Below are 22,466 nucleotides of genomic sequence, written 5' to 3' on the forward strand. Positions count from 1 at the left end.
GACGGAAGCGGGCAAATAGTGTGGTCACGAAACATAGTTGAGGTGAGTAATGCCAAGATCAGAGTAGTCCTAGTCAAGTAGACGTCTAAACCAGGAGAACACAAACTGGGGCTTTGTCACAGCCTATAGAAACTACTTCTACTTTTGGGCGTGGGTACCTAATCTAGCAAGTGCTGGGAGAGGAGCAGTGGAGGACAGATATCAGAGTGTACGCTGGCCCTTTAAATCCAGAGACAGGAGCACACCAGCCCTATGGACAATGTACTGAATGCAAGGATCCTATTGTGGATGGCATTAGTATCGGTAACTGTTTCCAGATCCACAGCAATGGAAATGGAGAAGACTTTTCAGACTGTGACTTTCTGTTAGCCTTTTTCTTGGTGCACGTTGAGTTGATAAGTTCCTATTTGTAAAGGATAAGACATTTACCGTTTTTTTTTTACCTTCTGTTTCAGGCATCAGCGATTTGAAAAGGCTTTTCTGCTTGCGGTAGATATTGGCGCTCGGGATCTGTTCATGGTAAACTTCATGTTATTTTTCCTGTTATATTAATGGACATTTTAGCAGTAGACGTTGTTTTTTTGTTTTTTAAATAATTTTCCAACAGAAATCCATTTGTCTACAGAGCCATATATCCTACAGCACTTCAGTCCAGAAGACGTCTTGGGTATATGGGCAGACCATAAGTGCAGAACTCTCTCAGATTTTAGGAATATACTATTTGTAGACCTCTAATGATTATAGTTATTCACATTCTAGAATATCTTGGTTTTTGCTTCCCTTGAAATACTTTGTAACATCTTCCTGATATTGTTATTTTTTAATATTCCTTAACCCTTTCCAATCCACTGTCTGACCTCTGAAGACATTATGATTTAAGGCTGTACAGCTACGATGTTGGAAGACGTCTGTCGGAGTTCTCTTACTGTATATTGCCAGCCTCCCTGCTGTCGGAGCCTATCCAACGTGTCACCTCATGCAGTACTGGCTTTAGCCAGCAGATAGCGCCGTTGTATAACGGCAGAAAAAGAGTAAGCCCCCTAGGAAAACCAGGATACGAATTGGATTGGAAAGGGTTAACATATTATGTGGGGGATTAATTTACCTTTTCACAGATTACTTGTCAACTCAGTCTTGTTTTGTACTGATACATTTCGGAATCCCACTGCTCAGGCTCTGCTCACATCACATTTGTTGTGTGCATTTAATGTATGTATGCTAGGAGCACTTTCCAAATCTTAATGTTTTGTAGCCCATGTTTCCCTATGGAGCCTTCCTTTCTGCATCGCATCGCACGAAATCGCACTTTTCATGCAATGCACCTTTAACAGTCCTACTGTTTCCCCTAAAATAAGCCCTAGCTGCATTTAAAAAATCCCAAAACAATACATTACCTAACAGGCACTGTCCCCTCCGCCGCACTTCTACTCCTGAAGCTCCGGCACGCTTGTTTGCAGTGTTCAGCCACCGCTTCCTGATCAGGGGGCTCATAAATCTTGCCTTCAGGAAGCGCTGTGGCTCTGATTGGTTCTCAAGTGCCATGGCTCAGCCAATCAATGCAGCGCTCAATGAACCAATCACAGTGATGGCTGGAGGCCAGATTTGTGAGCCCTCTAACCAGAGGTTGAAATCTGCAAACAAGTCTGCAGGAGCCTCAGGAGAAGAAGTGCAGCGGAGCAGCCAGCGCCTGTTAGGTAATGTATTGTTTGGTTTTGTGGGTTTTTTTTTTAAAGCAGCTAAGGCTTATTTTCAGGGTAGGGCTTCATGTTTCAAGCTTCCCCTCGAAAATCCCAGCAAAAGAGCGCCACAAAATTGCGAGAAAATGCAGTGATATCACACAGAAATCGCGGAAACACAGCTGCGATATCGCTGTCGCCCGTGTGGAAGAGGCCTTAAAATGACAAATTCTTGATGCCTTTTGCTAGTACATCACAATAGAACAATGTGGTGACATGGACTTCTAGAAGTTTCACATTTCATCCACACTTTGTCCCTCCTACGAAATTAGCTACAAAAGTCAAATTCTCCACGTCTTTAATGATGTTTCACAAAGCACCACGTGAGGCTTTTGTTTCAGAAGATGCTTCTCCACAATGTCCCAGCAAGGTCGGATAGTGGAAGCAAATACGGCTATTGCTGCCCACCCAGCAGGTTAGCGCTATGCAGCTCATTGTATGGACCTCTACATAACAATGGCCCGAAAACCTTTATTAACTCTTCTCATGAATGTGTTTGCTTCCCTCCTCTACATAATGAACATATTACGGACTCTTTAATGGAGATTGTAGCAGTAGGCGGTAGTAGTAATGTTTATCCTGTAATGATTGATCTCATTTCGAACGATCAGATGCATCAGGAAAGCTTGACATTAGTGGGTTTGAAAATGACTCCCTAATTACACAGAAGATGGCAGATAAACTGATTTGCCCTTGTGTAATTACTGAACTAATTATCTTTTTTATCACTGTATGCAGTGGAAATCCTTTTAATATGTTTCCCAAACAGGTTAGGGTGGTTTTACATGGGACGACTGTCGAGTGCCTGAGCGCCCAACAACCATCACAGAGTAGTGATAATCGCCAAAGTAATCATTAAAAAAGAGTAATTACGGGCAATACTCGTCCCATGTAAACACGGCACCCAACAGAGCTAGAGAGCGAGACTCTCTCTCTTGTCCGAGTCACTGGCTTTACATGGGACAACTATCATCTGAATAGTCACCTGAAATAGTTGCAACAGTTGATTTCTGCAGGAAGCCGACAGCTCTGTTCCCACTGCAATGACCCGGCTTGGTATTACAAACGAAATTTCCATTGAAGTGAATGAGAATTTTGTCTGCAGTACCAATTCTGGCCACTGCAGTGCGCACTGAGCTGTCTGCTTCCTGCAGAAATAAGCTCAGTGCATAAGAACATCGGCCCAGAGAACAGTTGATCAGAGGCGGACCTGGGTGGTGGGCCACGTCACTCTACTTTTAATGGCCTATCCTCATTATGCTCCATCAATAGTCTACGACTAGACAACTCTTTAAATTGGAATACAGACATTTACTAAAACAGATATGTTAGGAGAGTGGACAGACCCTTTTTAGCTTGTATGATTTATCAACACCTAATCCCCTTCCAAACGTTGGATAGGGGTCTGTCAGCTCCACAGAAATAGGCAGCCATCGCAGCAGCAAATATCGGATGTCTATGGTCACCGTTTTGCTGCAAAACTCGGCACGTAGTTACAGCTGAAGCAATATACAAATGATTACAGTTGTGGTGTGATTAGATGGACGGTCTTGTCACCTGAAGCCTTAGAAGTGGTTCCCCCCTTCTTGGCCTATAAGAGGCTCTCGGAGGCTCCTTGTATGTAGTGACCTCTTCTTCCGTTTGTGTAGAGCTTGTTGACCACTAGACGCCTCTACGACGCAGAGAAGAGATTTCACCCCATTACCAGAGTCAGAGAGGGGCGCATTATTGGGATGGGAAAAGCTGGATGGTCGAATCAAAAAATTGCTGACATTTTGGTCATTCTGACCAGACTGTTAGGAGGTTTGAGAACAGTGGATGCGTGAGGACATGTGCATCGGGCTCAGGCCGCCCCCTACAGACCACCAGTAGAGAAGATTATCTGATTGTCTAACAATCACAAGCAGCTCCAACTGTTTTGTTGTCCGCCATCCAAAGATGGGTGGCAACATTATTCCAGTCCCCCTGTGTCTGTTGGAACCATTTCCAGATGCTTGGCTGAAGGACATTTGGTTTTACGGCACCCATTACATGTACTGCCTTTGACACCCACCTACCATTGCTAGCATTGATGTCATAAACAGCAAAGCTGGACTGCTATGGAGGGCAACCGAATTGTCTTCAGTAATAAATCCAGATTTAGTTTGTGCGCTAACGACGTTCATGTCTGGAGACCTCGGGGTGAGCGCCTCAATCCTGCCCCCTGCTGGTGTGATGGTCTGGTGTTCTCATTCACATATACAGCAAATGTGAATGACGGAATAAGCGCTGTCTAAACTGAATGATGAGTGAATGAGCCAACGATTATATTTATGACTGCATACAATGAGCGAAGAGTAAAAATTATCATTCAGTCGTTGGTTTGCATTTAGACTGAACGGTTATCATTCACTTTCGCTTGTTTGAACGATTTGTTTGAATGATAACATTCCATCTAAAAACACCCTTACTTACATCAACGTTACAATCCAACATATAAAGTTTCATTCAATTCCGACAATTCCTTCTGGGTGACCCTATAACTGCTTTCATTTCAAGTCCTCTAAAACAGGTGTGATGGCTGGATTACGTCGTCCTTGTAATCAATCAACCTTACATTGAATGTGTGTTGAGATGCATATGGACGACAGTCGAGGAAACGACTACACGAGCGCTGATGTCACCACTAAGGTCATCAGCGCTCGTGCAGAGTGTTTACACAGGCAGAGTTTGCTGCTGAAACGCAGGCTTCTCACTCAGTGCTTCACCTTCTATGTGAAGTGCCGAGTGGCGGGCATTTACACGGAATGAGAAGCCCATTATCCCGCAATAGTTTTTATGCTGACTGAAAGTCAGCGATAACAAACTGTAAACAAACAGTAAGCGATTTCATTGTTTTTTCTTTTGCATCTACACAGCACGATTATCGCTTAAGTTTGTTAGTTTGAACGAATTTTGAGCAACAGTCATCCTGTCTAAATGGCTCGTTACACTTGTGATCTGGTTTCCAGCTAAGGCCCCATTACACGGAACGTTTATCGCTCAAAATTCGTTCAAACGGCCAAAAGGAAGCGATAATCGTTACATGTAAACATGGGCAGTCGTGCACTATTCATTCAATTGTCGTTTAGCGCTGGTTTTTACCCGGCATAAAAACCATTGTTCAATCGCTCAAAATTTGTTCCTTTTGAATCGAATTTTGAGTGGCTGCATGATGGGGTTTGTTTGCCTTGCATACATGAGTACACGGTTTACTCATTATGTACTCTGCCAGGAGGAGACAATCTAATCCTGCCGGCCAGAAAATCATCGCATAAACACACTCCCATTTGAGCAACTTGTGGAGGATATGCAGATGATTAAAAACGATTATCTGTTCGTTTTAATCAAAAATGTCGGCAATCTCGTTGTGGGGGCTGTTCTCAACTTTTGACCCCTAAAGGCCGAGCAGGGCAATTACAAGACTGATTTCTCTGATCGTGTCTGTGGTGGGCAGGTGTCAGCACACAAAGATAGCCAATGCCTGCCATGTGTGGAGTAGGCTTGGCTCTCTAGCCCGCTCCATACACAGACCCCCCAAAAAGGGTCCTTTTTTCATGTATCATCATCTGAATTAAAGGAACTTTATTATCAGTCCAGCTTTTGAGACTCCTGGCAAATAACTGATTTTGCATGGGAAAGTTGCCATAAACTAATCAGTTTCGTTGGAAGTACCACAATTTTTCAGATGAATAAAGGTTCCTTTAGACAAGCCAAGTTCAACCCACTGCATCGAGCGCCAGTTGACATGCATGTCGATCGGCACTCGTTTCATTTCTTTCTTTTGCATGGACTGAGAAATGACTTATGGGGGCAAACAATCACTATTATGATCGATCGTCCCCATAGACGATCAACCTATGAACCAGCATTTGGTCATTCATTGGATCATCGCTGGTTCCTTTACATGGCCTTATTGTCGGACCAACAAGCATTTGGAAGAACGCTTGGGCTTGATCAGCTCATGTAAAAGGACCTTATTTATCCAGGAGTACTTATAGATGAGCCGATTTATTGTTTGAACAAGCGAATGATGTCAAAGTTGGCTCTTTCGCTTGTGCAGCCTGTTTATATAGGCAGATACATTGTTGGCTCGCTCAAACGAGAAATCGTTCAGAACAGTTTGGTCTTACACGTTCGCTGTATAAGTAAATGAGAACGACTGGACAGTCGGTATTTAAACCAAACAATAAATGAACAAGCCAACGGTTACATCTTCTACACCAACGAACTGGCGAACTCGGGTGGAACTAATATACTGGCGAACTCAGGCAGAACTACAAAACTGCATAACAAACTTCATACTCGACCCTTGAATTTGGCTCGCAGGCTTAATTATCTTGGCCAAAATATGAACCAATACCTCGCATTGTATCTATTTACAGCTGTTTATGCGTAACCAAAAGATAGGCACAAATGCTAAACAAATGCAAAAACACTCTACTGTATTGCTATGAGAACACAAAAAGGGATCCTCGCATAGAGCTTAAAATAATTAAAATAGATAAACTTTATTACAAAACAGAATAATAGTTAAAAACATATATATAGTAGGAGAAAAAAAAGAGTATCTAGATAACAGGAACAGGACTTGAACAATGGAATAAAAATTCATTCATGATATAGATAGGATAATAACAATATATACAATAGTGGATCTACTAAGTCATATATAATACAAGCCAGACAAGCAAGACAATAAATTAAGACTGTTGGAACACACAAAATATAAACACAAAGTTGTTACCACATGCCAGTCAAGACCTGTATCCTGAACCCATCTGTTTATGCTTGGTCGTGTTTTGGCCAAGATACTAAAGCCCGCGAGCCCACTTCAAGGGTCCTCGTCTCGCGGGTCCCTACTCTAACGAGACAACTTCCACATGAAACCTGCCTGCATGCGGGGCGCTATCCCGACAGGGACGGCCCTGCACTGGAACCTAGGGACCTAAACGAAACACAGCAGGACTGACCGCAGCTCACACTAACACGCCAGGAATTTGCATACAACACCGAACACCATTCACCCTGAACAGGAATGTCCGCACCTCATGTCTGGCATCCTGAGGTGCAGACGCAGGAACATGACAGACAAGTTGTTTATGTCTACAAGATCCCATTTCACTGGATGCCTTTTCTTGATCTGTTCGCACCATTCTCTGTATACTCTTCAAACTGTTTCCAAAGAAAACCCAACGGGGTTGGGGAAATCCTTGCTCCAGCTAGTCTAGCACCAATGACCAGGCCTCATTGTTAAGTTGTTCAGATTGTTGAACTTTCCAATCTAATGTTAATGCATACTGAAACTGATCCACAGAAAACTTGTGACTTGACTTTATGCTGCATTCTGGGATGATAGCTTTAATTTCCATTCAGGGAAGCTCCAATCATGAAAGGGTCGGGGTCTCTAATAAAGTGTCTGTTCGGTGTAATTTGTAGTAATCCACCATTGCCTACTCGCAGGGGCTTCAAGATAGATTTATTATGACAAACTACTGTAATCACATGTGCTGTTCCATGCAAGTGAGAACGATGAGGGATGCCAACTTGGACGCCCTTGGGTATCAAGAACTAGGTTGTACTTTATCCTATTTATGGAGAAGTTAGAACACACATCTGAATTAACGGGTTTTACAGAAACGTGAAGGAAGAAAAATGATAGATAAGCAGGATTGTTCAGCTCTAGTTAGTTGAATGGGAGGTTTCCTCAATGCTTATTACTGAACCACAACTAGATGTTCACTATTGGCACCGAACTTAAAGTTTATTTATATGCAAATGAGATTTTAGGTCTTCTGACCATTTAAAAGAAGAAGTCTCCTCTGGATTACCTTCTACATATGCTATGTGAGGGCATCTAGATATCGTTGAGGATGTCCTCTCTGCTAGAGAAATGGTGAGCATCAAACAAGTGATAGGAGGGAACCATGTTGTCTCTTGGGATGTTTGACCAAGAAATTAACTTTATTAACTGAATGTCTCTTTGTGGTGCAATAGCGGGATTAAATCCTGTGACGCAACACGGGACTCGCAGGCAGTGGTTCATAGTGCAACTTTTAGCAGGGATCCCAACGCTATCCTTCATGACGGCTGACAATAAACGTTCTCTTCCTTCCCAGAGTGCTGTAGTCAAGGAGCAGAGGATGAGTTGGATTATTTGTACGCCTCTCTTACTCCACGTCCAACTGAAAAGCCCGCAAAACCTCATGAGAGACGCCCATGTTGTCGTGCGAGTTCAATCCATCTCTGAGTGGGACACAACTCACATAGGAACAGGATGTATTCATACGGGCGATTTTTCCCATGCGAGTTCTGTCTGATTCCGAGATGGACAGATCTCACACGGGCAAAGAACTCATCGTTCCAATGGGTTATTCACACAAGTGATCTTTCTCTTGGACTGGTAGCCCGCGTTAGAACAATTGCTGCCTGTCCTATTTTTGTGTGATTTATCATTTTCTGTGGGAGAGTTACAACAAAACTCATTGCAGTCCATGCCATGCCATTTGCTTTTCATTTTCATCCAAGTGCAATGCGTTTTTATCACGATACTATGGGGAACAACATAAGAAAAAAATAACCGTGAAGTGCAGAACAGAGAAGAATGCGAGATAATGTGCAGTTTTCATGTGCGTAAAAATAACACAGGAAAGTGTTATTTTCAGGCCATCTTCTTGTTAATACAGCTTTAGGGTGAATTCACAAGAGCGTGTGTGTGCTATACATAGGTGCACACAAAACCATGCACCCAGGTACATGCACAACCTCGTGAATGCAGGTCCTTACAGCATTGCTTTCAATTGGGCCGCAGCTGCTGCCCAGAAGCCCCATTAAAAACAATGAGCTGCTGGCAAACCCTGCAGTGATTTTCAGGGATGGGCTTTAAATATAAGCTCTTCCCTGAAAATCATCACTGTTTGTGTAAAAAAAAAAAAAAAAGTATGTATATGTAAGTGTATCTATACACTTACATATACATACATATACTTTGTCCCCTCCAGCTGGCTTTTTCCTATCAAGTTTTGAGCGTGTCTGCCACTCATACGCAATGTTAATTGCGTATGGGCTGCAGGTCGCTCTCATCTATAGACATCCATTGAGGCGGTCCGCGTGGAATCCACGTTAAATAGATCATGCCGCAATCACTTCTGCTCGCGAGTATGAAGGAAAATTGGAAAATACATGCCTTTCAATACCTGCATTTTGCCACAGACGTTCGTATAAAACCTCTCTTACAATGGAAAAAAATCCCCAACCGTATAGAATAACGATGCGTATTCTGAAATCCACGGCATTCTGTATTACTTGCAGAAATGGCGCGGATTTTCAATGTATAATTCATTCAATGCAATGGGCGAATTCCTTGGTCAAAATCCACATAAAAATCCGCACATTTTCCCCCAGCTTTTCTCGTCATTTGCGCTCATATCTTAAAAGGGGCAATTGGATAATAGAAATATAATTGCAGCCCATACATTTCTCTAATGTACACTCATATATTTGCTCTGGTGACTGTGTAATGAGTTTAGGCAAACCCCTTGGGTACATCCGTGAAGCCGTTGCGAAGTGTTAAACGGCCCCTGGATGTTTTATTAGGTTAACATCATTTTAAAGCCTCTCCAATGGCCTCATTCTGGATGGTATATGCCGCACATTCAAAGAGGGCTTTGTCAAAAATTACAGATTCCAGCAGTTGACTTTTCAAAGGCATAGGTTGGTCAGAAAGTGCAGCCTAAGCTGGCAAGTAAAATATATGCTTTTTACTTGCTGAAATGTGTTTGATTGCCTGGCTGGAGATAAGGTGAGCGTAAGATGATACATTTGCATCGCGGGAGAATGAAAATTGAGAAAATTAAAACGTAACTGTGGGTTCATCAGTCCTGTCTATGTTCTGTGATCTGGGCAATAAAAGATTCTTTTTCTTTGAAATTCTTCTTTGTTGTGCGCCCAAGATTCATTTTAGATTAATCTTTTATTTTGCTTTATTTCCAAAGGACATCCATTACCTTGCACTAGATAAGGGTGAATGGGCACTAGCTAAAGTGGCAAAGAAAAAGGCTGAGGAAATAGATGCAGAATCAATAAACGGCGGAGTTGGTAAGAATTAATGCTATTTAAAAAGCTTTTTTTTTTTTCCCCTTGAATCAATACTTTTTCTGTACTGCCGCAATGTTACAAATGTGGGGGGTTATTGGTTAGTTTCTAGGGAAAAAGAATTAGCGGAGATAAGCTTCAAATACCACCCGCCGATCCCTGACTTCACATGGAAAAGATCCACTTTAACTAAGAAATGAGAGAGTTGGCAGCGAAGGATTACGTTTATAGTCTTCTATACATTATGTTGCTGTAATCTTGTATGCAGAATTGCGCTCGCTAGTATGGCACTGGGCATGCAAGGGTTGAAGGAGTTTTTAGGCGAAAGATTCAAAAAATTAGAAACCCCTCAATTAACGCAGTTATGCCCCATACATGGTAGTAATTACATCTGAAAGGCGCCACAATTGCTCCATTCGACTCCTCATCTACCCAGCGATCGTCAGGTTTGTTTACCTCTGCAGCTTCTGCTTATGTCACTTCTTCCTGCCCTTTCCTATAATCCCCATAATGTGGGCACATCCACAGTGGCCTGGGAGGATGAAGGGAACATGCAGCTCCCTTCCCTTGTGATGCGCCATTCTGAGTCATTACAGAAAGCTATGTACCATAGGCAGGTGCACAATGGCCGTAATGGACAAGGGACACATGTGGTCCTCCTACCTTGTGATGTGCCATTATGGGTCATGGCAGAAAGCTATGTACCAAAAGCACATATGTAGTGGCAATAATGGACGAAGGGAAGCATGCAGTCCTCTTATCTTGTGATGTGCCATTGTGAGTCATGGCATAAAGCTATGTACCAAAAGCACTTATATAGTTGCAACAATGGACAAGGGGAACATCCGGTCCTCCTACCTTGTGATGTGCCATTCGAAGTCATGGCAGAAAGCTATGTACTCTGAATAGAATGGTATGTCACTATAAGAAAAAGACGAAGAAGAAATGGGAGAATAGGGTCACATGACAGGGCGCACAATCACAGGAATTATGGTGTATGGTATTGGTGAGTACATTTAGGATCGGTTTTGTTTTACCAAATGGGTGAGAATTCTGAATAGTGGAAAAGTAACTAGAAATTACCTTCAACTGAGCCAAAATCACAGCTCTGTACCTTAAAATATTTAGTAAATATTTATACAGTATACAATAGTTGTTGTTTCATATATGGAAGAGCGGGGAAGAAGAACAGAAAATAGGGAGGCTCTCCGTGCGGTGACTTCATCATAACAGACCTCCGCTATCAGTGCCTAGGCAAAAAAAGTTTGTTTGCTGTTGCAGAATTCCTTTTAAGTGCGAACCAATCACATCCATGTCTGTGCCGTGTCATAAGTATGTATGTTATAAGTGTGTATAAATATGCATGCCTCTTCAGATCCAATCCATTTAAGCCTGAAGAAGAACCCTGCGTTGGTTCGGAAGTTCGCATTAACATCATGTATTTTTGTTAGCCATTAAAAGGTATCATATCTACAAGACTACTTGGTTTCTCTTGCTGGGAACAATCACATTTTAGACCTCAGCTGGGAATGGCCTGGGAGGTTATTGGGTGTGTGGAGAGAGATCTTGAAAACCATGAGAAATTGTTAAAGAAAATATACTAGAAAGTTGTATCACTTTATTATACAATAAGTATACTTTAATTGCTTACATCACAATGCCGCTCTAAGAAATACATTTAAAGTGACTCTGGTCGTGGGACAAATTTTGTCCTAGGTCCCAAGAACAGCAGTCATATTACCTACTGTTGGTTTGAATTGCTATTGTCCTTCCAACCAGCCAGTTCTAGGTCTTTGTTTCGGTCATCCAAGATGCGCTACGCAATCTTCAGGCTGCCTAATCCCCATAGTACATTGATAGTGTTAGACTACCGTAGCACTACACCTGCTCTCGTATTGGTGCTGCTCATGTGATCAGTGCTGGTCAATCAGAGAGCAGTAGTGCACATCGTGCATTAGGTAGTTACAGAATTGTTGCAGGATCATCCTGAGTGACTGTAAACGGGACTCAGATTCACCCGATCAGCGAGACAACAGCAGGTAATATAAAGCCCCTTCTAGATGAACCAATTCTCGTTTGAACAAGTGAGTGATGTCACCGCTAACTCGTTTGCACGCGTGCAAAATGTTAAGTGAGCGAGCCAACAGTGATTTTTAGTCCTGCTGAAACTGAATGACGAACAAAAAGTGCACGATTCTTGTCGTAATTTAGTTGTTGGCTTGTATTTAAACTGAACTGCACTTTCGCTTCTTGAACAATCTTTTTTGAATGATAACACTGTGCAACACAGTTCTTGTAACCAATATGCCGGTGGATGGCTCTGGGGAATAATGTAATCCAATTGCCGTTGTATTGTATATTTTGGAAATCCTCCTATACAATTAATCCAGTCGGCTCGCCATTAACCTTGTTTAATAAAAAGAATAACAAAAGTGATTGCACAGCTATTTCTCAATCACTGTCACACACCGCGTGCTGGATACTATAAGGGTAGGTTTATGTAACATATAGGGTAGGTTTCCACATGGCGTAAACACTGCGGATGGTCCACCAGTAAGTTGGTTAGACTAAATAAAAGAAACAAAGTCATAAAACAAGAATACATGTTTGGTATCGCTGCGTCCGTAAAAGTCCGATCTATCAAAGAACGCATTATTAACCCCGCACGGTGAACGTCGTCCAAAAAAAAAAAATTAATAACGACAGAATTTGCGCTTTTTTCAGTCATTCTGTCTCCCAAGAAAAAATGTAATAAAAAGCGACCCAAAAAATCGTATGTATTCCAAAATGGCACTAATGCAAACTACAGGACGTCCCGCAAGAAATGAGCCCTCACACAACTATGTGGACGGAAAAATAAAAAAGTTATTGCGCGCAGAAGATGGCGGCAGAAAATGATTTTTAGAAAATTGAATGTCTTTGAAAAAAAATAAAAGTAGTACAGCGAAAAAAAAACATACATACATTTTGGTATTGTAGTAACCGTACTGACCCGTAGAATAAAGTTATCAGGTAATTTTGTTGCAGTTTGTGCGCCGTAGAAACAAGATGCACCGAAAGATGGCGGAATTTCATTTTTTTATTTTTATTTTACTTCACTTAAACTTTTTTAAAGTTTTTCATTACATTATATGGTATATTAAATAGTATCACTGAAACGTACAACGCGTCCCGCAAAAAACAAGCCTTCATACAGCGACGTTGTGGGATAAATAAGGGGGTTCCGATTTTTTTAAAATGAAAAAAAGCTTGGTCACTAAGGGGTTAAATAACTTTAAAATGCGACGTGCCGCTATTATTCAGTTTTACCAGTGGAATCAGGAGGTTTTAATTTTACAGAAACATACAATTAATTTCAATTATGACAATTTTTAAAAACTTTGTGGCACGGTGTAATCGTTCCGTCTCAGCGCAGCAGAACACTCGCTTCTCCGATTCCGGGACGGTCACTATAAGATGTGTTGCTTCTACCCCTTGGGTTATGCAAGAGACGTCAGAAGTTAACTGAGCGCTAAGAAGACAAAGTAGCAGAGTAAACAGGTTGTTTATTTTAGGGTGATCCTTTATTTAGTTTAGATAAGGATCTAACCAGCATGTTCGCTTCCAGCCATTTTTCGCCTGTTCTTTTTTTTCTCTTTACATCTTCGTTTTTTAAAAGCTGTATCTTTGTTTTCCAATGACTGGAACTGTATGAGGGCTTGTTTTATGTGGGATAGGTTGTATATCTTAATTATACCAGTTAACATCTTAATTAGAGATGAGCGAACGTGCTCGGCCACGCCCCTTTTTCGCCCGAATACCACGATAATACTTCCGTACTCGGGCGAAAAAATTCGGGGGTCGCCGTGGCGGCGCGGGGGGTTGCAGCGGGGAGTGGGGGGGAGAGGGAGAGAGAGAGGGCTCCCCCCTGTTCCCCGCTGCTACCCCCCACGCCGCCACGCCTCTCCCCGCCCCCGGCGCACCCGAGTACTTTTCACCCGAGTAGTGAAGTACTCGGAAATCGCGGTATTCGGGCGAAAAAGGGGCGTGGCCGAGCACGTTCGCTCATCTCTAATCTTAATTTATTCTATGGGGCTGTTTGTATGTGTGTATATAATATATGTGTGTGTGTATGTATATATATATATATATATATATATATATATATATATATATATATATTTATTTGTAGCAGGGCAGTGTCAGGCTAGCCTGCAGAGGGTGCTAGATAGGCGTTCTGACACTTGCAAAAAAAAAGTAAAGGGTTAACACCTGATGGGTGTAGCAGGAATTGGTTGCATAAAAGCCAGTTCTTGCCAGAAGCAAGGGGGAAGTTACAGCTTGGCAGTGCAGGACAGGCTGCAAGCTGAGGTCCAGTGTGGACCAGTTGGGTCAGTTACATCGTCTGACGTCCTCCAGACGCCCCAGGTGGGGTTAGTAATAGAACCCAAATATTTGCTCTTGTGGACTGTATATAATTTCCTTGTGTGCTGTGAAATAAAGGCTGGCAGGAGCCAGATTTGAAGAAAAACTTCGGTTTCTGGAGCATAATTTGGGTGAGGTGGCCATTCCGGTATCCCAAAGTGGGGCGATCCTGTGGCAAGCAGACCCCAACTTGCCACAATATAATCGTTGAAACGACCGTCAAGCTTCTCGCAGTCCAATAATACGCCCGTCTCAAACTCTGCTAACCTGGCAAGATTTTTTCAATTGCGTCATAGAGGCGTGCATAGGTTAACAAGGGCTAGGCACAAGGAGCCTCAGAGAGTCTTCTTCTAGACCAAGGATGGAACCACTGTTAGGGCCTCAGTTGGCAGGATGGTTTCCCTAATCACACCACAACTCTAGCTATTGGTATATCTGCCTGAGATGTAATGGCAAAAAAATAACTCCTTCCAGGGGCGGGATTTTATTTATTTTTAACAAAAAATGTACATAGGAAGTATATAGATAGGTGTGTGTGTGTGTATGTATGTGTGTGTGTGTGTGTATATGTGTATAATATAGTGTGTAAAATTATATAATCTATATATTTCCTCTTTCTTCAGATTTTGAAGCGGGCTGTTCAGGATTCCATGGGGAATGTTGAACATGAACTCTTTAGATTACTAGCGGGACAAATTGAGTTGATTTAGCTTATGTTCCTGCAGGTGATTATAAAACCTCTCGTGATTTCCTTTTAGCCTATGGAAAAAGCACAATCTGCTAGTCAGAAGCCGCATTCAGTATATAGAAATCCTGCTTCACATAGCCGACTGCAGCTTGTTAATTTGAACGTCACTTCACCATGCCACAAGGAGTTGACACGGCATAGCCCATTAAGAAATCCTATAATTAATAATGATCGCGCCGTAAAAAACCTCCCAGGAGTTCATCTTATATTCTTGATAAAAACTCAAGTGAACAGCACATGCGAAAAATGTCAGAAAGCTTCCCAAGGCCAACTTCCTTTAAATTACACAGGGGCCCAGTGAGAAGAATTTATTTAACCTTCAAATCAATAGTTTTCACCCAAAAGGGATTTTTGTTGTAACGAGAAAAGCAGATAAATTCTTGCTACTTTAGAGTCCTGCTGTGAAGTGCTATCTTTTTAACGAGTGTGAAATGACATTACAAATGTCTCCCATGTAATGATGTGTCCATAGTCCTTGGAAGGAAAAGCCTAGAGTACGGTCTGCAGGAAGAAGAAGAATGCCGCATGCTCCCTATGTGACTTCAATGCTTTATATACAGACTTATTGGGAATGATATACAGTAATGAAGTGCCTTTATTTTATATCTACTGTTCTTATCACCGATGACAGCAAAGGCAAGCGATATCCAATAGTTAAACCCAGTTACTTGGGCTGTACTACGGGGTTATTAGAATTGGGCTTTCTGGTTTGAAATCCTCATAAATCCAGTTGAACCCTTTCCAATCCCCTGTCTGACGTCTAAAGACCTTCTGATTGAAGGCTGTACATTACTGGCCACTCTGTTGTAGGGGGCCTCTCCAGCATGTCCCATACCGCAGTACTTGCTCTAGCCAGCAGATGGCGCCATTGTATAATGGCAGAAAGAGAAAGCCCCCCCTAGGAAACCCTGAATCTAAAATTGGATTGCAAAGGGTTAATGACACTCAAGATACAGAAATGCGATATCAATGGAAAGACACTCAAAAATGTTGTCTTACCAGTAAGACGGTCTTTGTTGGCCGTAGTAACCAATCACAGCGCAGCTTTCCTTTTTTTCGAGCTGATGACTTGAAATGAAAGCTGCGCTGTCATTGGTTGCTATAGGCAACAAGGACCGTGTTTCTGGTAGACAGTTTTGCGAAGTGGGCCCAAAAAGTTTTCATTCTGCCGTAGCCATCACTAGGGGGATATGGGACAAAGTGGCTGTCAGTGAAGACAGAAGAGCATTTTGTGTCCTCGGTTTTCACATTTACCAGTCTTATTAGTGTGCAGCGTCATTTTCTTACAAAGTTTGGGGCAGACCCCCCCGCGCGGGCGCAGAAATCGTAAGTGGTACTCTGATTTTAAAGGTTGCATCTGTAGGTAAAAGTAATCCAGCCTTCCACCAGTAAGCGTGGAAACAGCGGCGCGCATCTGTGCAAGTTTTAGGCCTCATGTCCACGGGCGAGTCGGATTCTGCATTTGGGAGCCCACAATGGAATCCGACCCTGCCCGCGGCCAAGGACCTTGCTTACCTGTCCGGGTCTTCTTCTTTCTGTATTGTGGATGTGTGTGGAAGTGCGCAGTACATTTTTTTTAAACTCCTGCATTTCCGTGGAATCTGCAACCAGTGTCAGGCGGCTTCCGTTGACTTAAATGGAAGCCGCCGGTACGGGAACCGCACTGAAGGGGAGCATGCTGCGATTTAATTTCTGCAACCACAAATCTGTAAATCAAATCGGCATGCTTTAATTCAGTTTCGGACACCCATGTTTCCTTATAGGTGGCTTAAGCTGCGGATTATCCGCGCAGGTGACCCGTACGGATTCCGCAGTTTGAATCTGCCTGTGGACAATCGGCTTTACACAAAGTACTCTGAAATCCACCGTAAGAGCAAACAGAGAGCCGACGGTGTGGGATTCTGCAAAAACTGTGTTGTTATCCCTACTGATTGCAGTTGTGACAGGCCATTGAAACCGGACGACAGAGCGCGGCGACGTTCTTTCTGTGAGAGTCTGCAAACTGTAATGGGAAGCGATGGTTTCATGGAGTCTTTAGTGTTTAGTGAAGCTGCCTTCCAGCTTTTGGGAAAACCCACCCGTCTACGTGGAGCGGATGTGTGACTCCCCCCGAGGGGAATGGGATTTGCGCTGTAACCTGTAGGTTGTGTATGGACCCTTCATTTTCCATGAGGAAGCAATCAGAGGGATTTTGTATCTGGACATGTTAGAGATATGGCTTCAGGGGTGGCGGGACAGGAAATCCCAGGTTTCATCTTCCAATTACACCAGGTACCTCGCCATTTTCACAATGAAGTCAAAAATGAGCACAATAGGCGAATGCTATACAGGCGGATTGGCCATGCAGATTGTGACAATAGTGAACTTCTTCTTTGGCCTCCATGTTCCGCAGACCATTAGCCTTGTGATTTTTTTTCTCTGGGGGAGTCTCAAAGATAGAGTCTACATGTCACCCTTACCACCCACCATGCAGGATCTGCAGCATCCCAGGAGCCATTGCATCAGTTGGTCATGATCCGCTACAATGTGTATGGCAGGAACTTCACTACAGTTTCGATGTATGTCGACTGACAAAAGGGTCCACACTGATCACCTCTGAGGTGGAAACATTTTTTGAGGTTGTGCAACAAAACTTTTTGAGTTTCTGATTCCATTTATATCAAAGTTAGGTATCTAAGTGTCATTAAATGGGAGTTATGAGGGTTTCAAATTAGGAAGATCATTTGTGATAACCCCTGTATGTTATCTGTAATAACCCTGTCTACCTGCCACAAGAGTGTTCCAGAGTCATAAGGTGAAATTCGTATAAAAAGCAATGTGAAGGTAGTGCTGAAACAGAATGGTTGCAAATATACCTTTAAAATTCCCAGTCAAATTGTACTTTCATCCAAAGGGGATGGGGGGGGGGGGGGGGGGGACAAGTCGGCACCCCCCTCTTGCTGAAAGCAGATACAAGTCATGTAGAAACGAACGTCCCAGGATTTATTTTAGGAGACACAAAGCAACGAGTTACGGGGGTCTCAGGCTAGTGCCCCCTTTCCCAGGCATAGATAAGGTTACATATATGTGATACTAATGCACACTCATCCTTCTGGCGCCTGGTGGGGGGCTTATCATGCAATCATACAAGATGCAATTGTCAGTTTAGATCATGATATATGGCAGCATGCAGTAAAATTTACCAAGCCTTATTTGTGTACTTACCCATTAATATGTGATCAGCACTGGCCAATCATAGAACAGTACATTAGATAGTTGGAAAATGACTGCATCTATCTTGGATGACTGAAAGAATGACCCAAAGCTGGTGAATTGGAGGGGCGGTAGAGAAGAACAAATGCAGATAATATACCTCAAGTCCTAGGATAGAATTTTGTCCAGAGACCAAAAGTTTGCTTAAATGTCTTCATCTCAGGTGGTCTAGGGCAGGGGAAATGTTAATGAATTTTCATTATCATTTTATTATTGATGACCTATTCTTAGGATAGTTCATCAATATCATATCTGTTGTTTATCTGAGCTGCAGCAACCAGAAATGGCGCAGCTCCGTACACTGTGCCGCAGCCTGGAATAGCACTGCAAGCTCAGGTTCCGTTCACTATCGGACCCAGCCAACCTGATATTGCTGACCTATCCTGAGAATGGGTAATCAATAAGAAGAAAAAAAGCCTGAAAAACCCCTTTAAAGAAAATATCTTCTAATTTTTTTGAAATGCATTATGTAGCTAGCACTACCCCCAGTACATACATATATATATATATATATATGTGTATGTGTGTGTGTGTGTGTGTGTGTGTGTGTGTGTGTGTGTGTATGTATCAACCAGTCTTACATGGTTTAGTTATCTTTTTTTAGCTTCAGTTAGGTCATGTGATCTTATGGTAATCCCCATGAGAATTTCTAAACTTTTTATGTTCTCTGAAAAGGGTCACCACTAGAACTTACTGTGAATGGACTGTACCTCACATGCTGTTCTCAGGGGGACAGAAACCCTTATCACATTACTACCGATGACTAGAGGCTCCTGTCACACAGTTATAATAAAGACGATGAGACTTCACGCTCCATGATTGTATACTTATGGCCTTTAGCTTATTTAGGTGAATGTAGAGGCTAATGATATTTACACCGTCTACTCAGCAGGTAGAAATGCTATCCACACAGCATTGGCTAGGATTGATGTGAAAGTGAAACTAACATCAAGATGGTGCCTGATAAGCATCAGACAGGAGACCACACTACATGAAAGATAATACAATATACAGATGAGACCTCCAGAGCAATCAGGTGAGGGGTGCAGGGATGGAAAAACGTGTTTTTAGGGGGGTGCTTCATCCCTGGTGGTCTAGTGGATTGCTCCTTTATCCAGACTTCATTGACATTTCCTCTTCCGGGAAGCTGAATGTGATATTCACATTAGGTTGCCTCTTTCCTGCACTAATAACAGATATCAGAACAGGGAGGGATAGTGGACTAAACAGACACAGGATACTCTTTTTGTCCGGGCAGAACAAAGTACTGCTGAAAATGCTAGGCCAGCCTTCTGGTATCAACAGCCGAGTGTCAACACTCTTCATGACCCATATTTATGTTTTGGGGTTTTTTTTCCCCCAAAATTTATACAATGTTTCTTTCTTGTTCGTGAGTACAAAAGAAAAGGGATACCTTCTCCCTTTTGATAATATAAAGAAACAAACTACTTATCATACGTTACAGTAAACAATTCAACAATCCTATTGGCTTCTGCGTGTATATATCTGATTTATTATGTCATACCCTGTGCATTTTTTCGGTAGAGCAATTTAGAGTGTGTGGTGTGAGTTTAGCCAAAATCCCCATACCTTTTGGAATTTTTCGGGGCGTCCCCATTTCTGATATATTATTTTTCTGTAGGGAATATTTATGTTTTTGATGAATTTAGATTTAACCCTTTCCAATCCAATTTGTATCCTGGTTTTCCTAGGGGGCTTATTCTTTATTTGCCATGAACAATGGCGCTATCTGCTGGCTAAAGCCAGTACTGCATGAGGTGACATGCTGGATAGGCTCCGACAGCAGAGAGGCTGGCAATATACAGTAAGAGAACCCCGACGGATGTCTTCCAACATCGGAGCTGTACAGCCTTAAATCATAATGTCTTCAGACGTCAGACAGTGGATTGGAAAGGGTTAACTTTCAAGATTTCTACGAAGATAAACTTATTGTTAAGCGTAAGATGGCAGGAATCTGAACGTCTTTAATAAAATATAGTGTCTGCTACCCTCCAAAGTGTTCACGGAGATCCTAGACTCCTTTCATTCCTCCCCATAACCTGCCTCAGGAAACCGCTCGCAATTTTGTTTTCAAAGCTTTCTTCAGGAAGCAGCGTAAGAGACGGCCTTTGTTCTGGATTTTGTTTTTGTCTCACTTCTTCATACTTGCCAGGGCACTTTCCTCTTTTTAATTATATTTATTAATCCCACGACTCTAATGCCATCCAGTATTATTTACAATCCTGTCTGCCTATGGAAAAATAGATCCAAATATTGGATGCATAGAACATACAAAAAAGCTTAAGTGACTCAGTACTGGAAATTCTGCCACCTTTCTCTTCTGCTCAAATGTCTCTAGAGTATGGCATTAGGCACCCTCTAGGCCAGATGCCAGCCCTGACAATGCCTAAGGCTCACAATGAGAAGCCAAAGGTGCAGAATACTTTTGGATGTGAAATTCACCTCATATGGCCTGAATTGGAACTTATTAAATGTAAGCTTAACACTGGCTTCCAGCATTATGTTTCATAGGAGCCGGTGCAAAGACTTCTGTTCTACATAATATGGCTTGAATAATATAAGGGCTAATTTGAACGTGTTTTAAGCTTTTCGACTTCGACTCATATTTGTAACATGAGTCTTTCATAAAGCAACCAGCATCGTATAAAATCACAGTTTGAATTTTCCTGGAAAAGCAAATTTTTTTTTATAGTTTTCGGTTTCCACGTATTCTATTTTTAATGTTAACATAAACTCATGACGGGGGCCTTTTTTGCCATATATTTGACCAAGCGCATAAAAAAAAGTATTCTAACCTTTCCATAATTGTAAAAAAAAAAGTTGTATTTATTTTCAATTAAAGTATTTGCCAGTATTGCTGTACTCCAAATAAGAATGACAGATTATCCCCATGACATCGCAAGCGCGATCACCCTTTGACTTATACCTGCGCAAGTATCAAAAGTACTATTTACATATGTTAATACTTAGTGGGGCCTCCTTCTATCCCAATGACATTGAATACTCTCCGTGGTTTACTTTCTTCTAACGTCTGATATGCTTCAGCTGGTATTTCTCTCCATTCATCCTGCAAACATTTGGCGAGTTCTCTCAAATAAGAAGCATCATCTTCCTCAATTCCGCTACTTAAAGTAGTTGTTTTTTTTTACTTATGTTAATACTTAGTGGGGCTCCTTTGGCCATAATGTTTGATACAGTTCAGCTGGTATTTTCCTTCATTCATCCTACAAATGTCTGGCTAGTTCTTTCAAGGAAGATGCATCTGCTCGGCTACAGTATGGCAAGGAACGTTGCCATTGGACAGTTGAGCAAAGAAAGAATGTTCTACGGAGCAACAAATTGGGCTACTCCATCTTCAAATTTAGATGGCCATCCCTGGATGTGGAGGATGCCTGGGAAATACCTTTTGCCTGGTCTATTTGTGGTAACAGTTAAGTAGGGCGGAGGTTCCGTTGTGGTCTTGGGATGTTTTACGTGGCATTCTTGGTCCGTTGGTTGTAGTGACAAGAACCATGAACACGGAGGTGTACCCTGACCTTCTAGACAATAATGTGCTGCTGACAATGTGGTAATACTCTGGTAATGGTCGGCCATACTTCCAACAAGACAACGCACCTTGTCACAAATCCAACGCTGTTTTATGTTTTGAGAATATGGATGTTCCACGATGGGACTAGTCTGAAAGTATGCCACAGTAGGCAATGTTATTAGGGCCAAAGAAAGCCATGCTTAGTACTAAATGGAAATAAATGCTACTTTTCATTCTTGCTCAAGTGTCCAAAATTGTTTTGTAGGATAGTGTAAATTGTAAACACTGATGAGTAAGGTAGCCAGATGTAAACAGTAACTGTAAATGTGGCCGTATACATGAGAGAATGGTCACCCGAAATGGCCGGTTTTGGCCATTTTGGGCTACCATCAGTTGAAAAATAAATACAATTGTTTATGATGGCCAATGGTAGACTATAGTCTGCCAAAGATGCAATCCATCCTTTTTGGAAAATTCAGCCAACCACCTCCGAAAAGGCAAATGTAAGGAATGATTGGTTAAATCCAGCCAATCATTTGCCAATCTGGTCAAGCCACAAGGAATCAAGTTTAAGGAATGAAAACTGACTGCCTGATTGCCCATTTTCATGCACAATATTACTGATAGGTTTGTTCCTGTGAACGATCCCAGGGATGACTGACTG

The 22,466-nt window shown here is 42.2% G+C and overlaps 1 protein-coding gene across 2 annotated transcripts in view; it reads left to right on the forward strand.

Moving 5' to 3' along the window:
- Positions 1–22,466, forward strand: part of WDPCP (WD repeat containing planar cell polarity effector) — a 333,546-nt gene that overhangs the window by 219,020 nt on the left and 92,060 nt on the right. For both annotated transcript variants that reach the window (XM_066595499.1, XM_066595500.1), the window contains 2 exons: positions 456–519; positions 9,749–9,851. In XM_066595499.1, the coding sequence (XP_066451596.1) occupies positions 456–519; positions 9,749–9,851 (167 nt within the window). The remainder of the gene's footprint in view (positions 1–455; positions 520–9,748; positions 9,852–22,466) is intronic.

This window comes from Eleutherodactylus coqui, chromosome 3 (genome assembly GCF_035609145.1).
Source record: "Eleutherodactylus coqui strain aEleCoq1 chromosome 3, aEleCoq1.hap1, whole genome shotgun sequence".
NCBI lineage: Eukaryota > Metazoa > Chordata > Amphibia > Anura > Eleutherodactylidae > Eleutherodactylus > Eleutherodactylus coqui.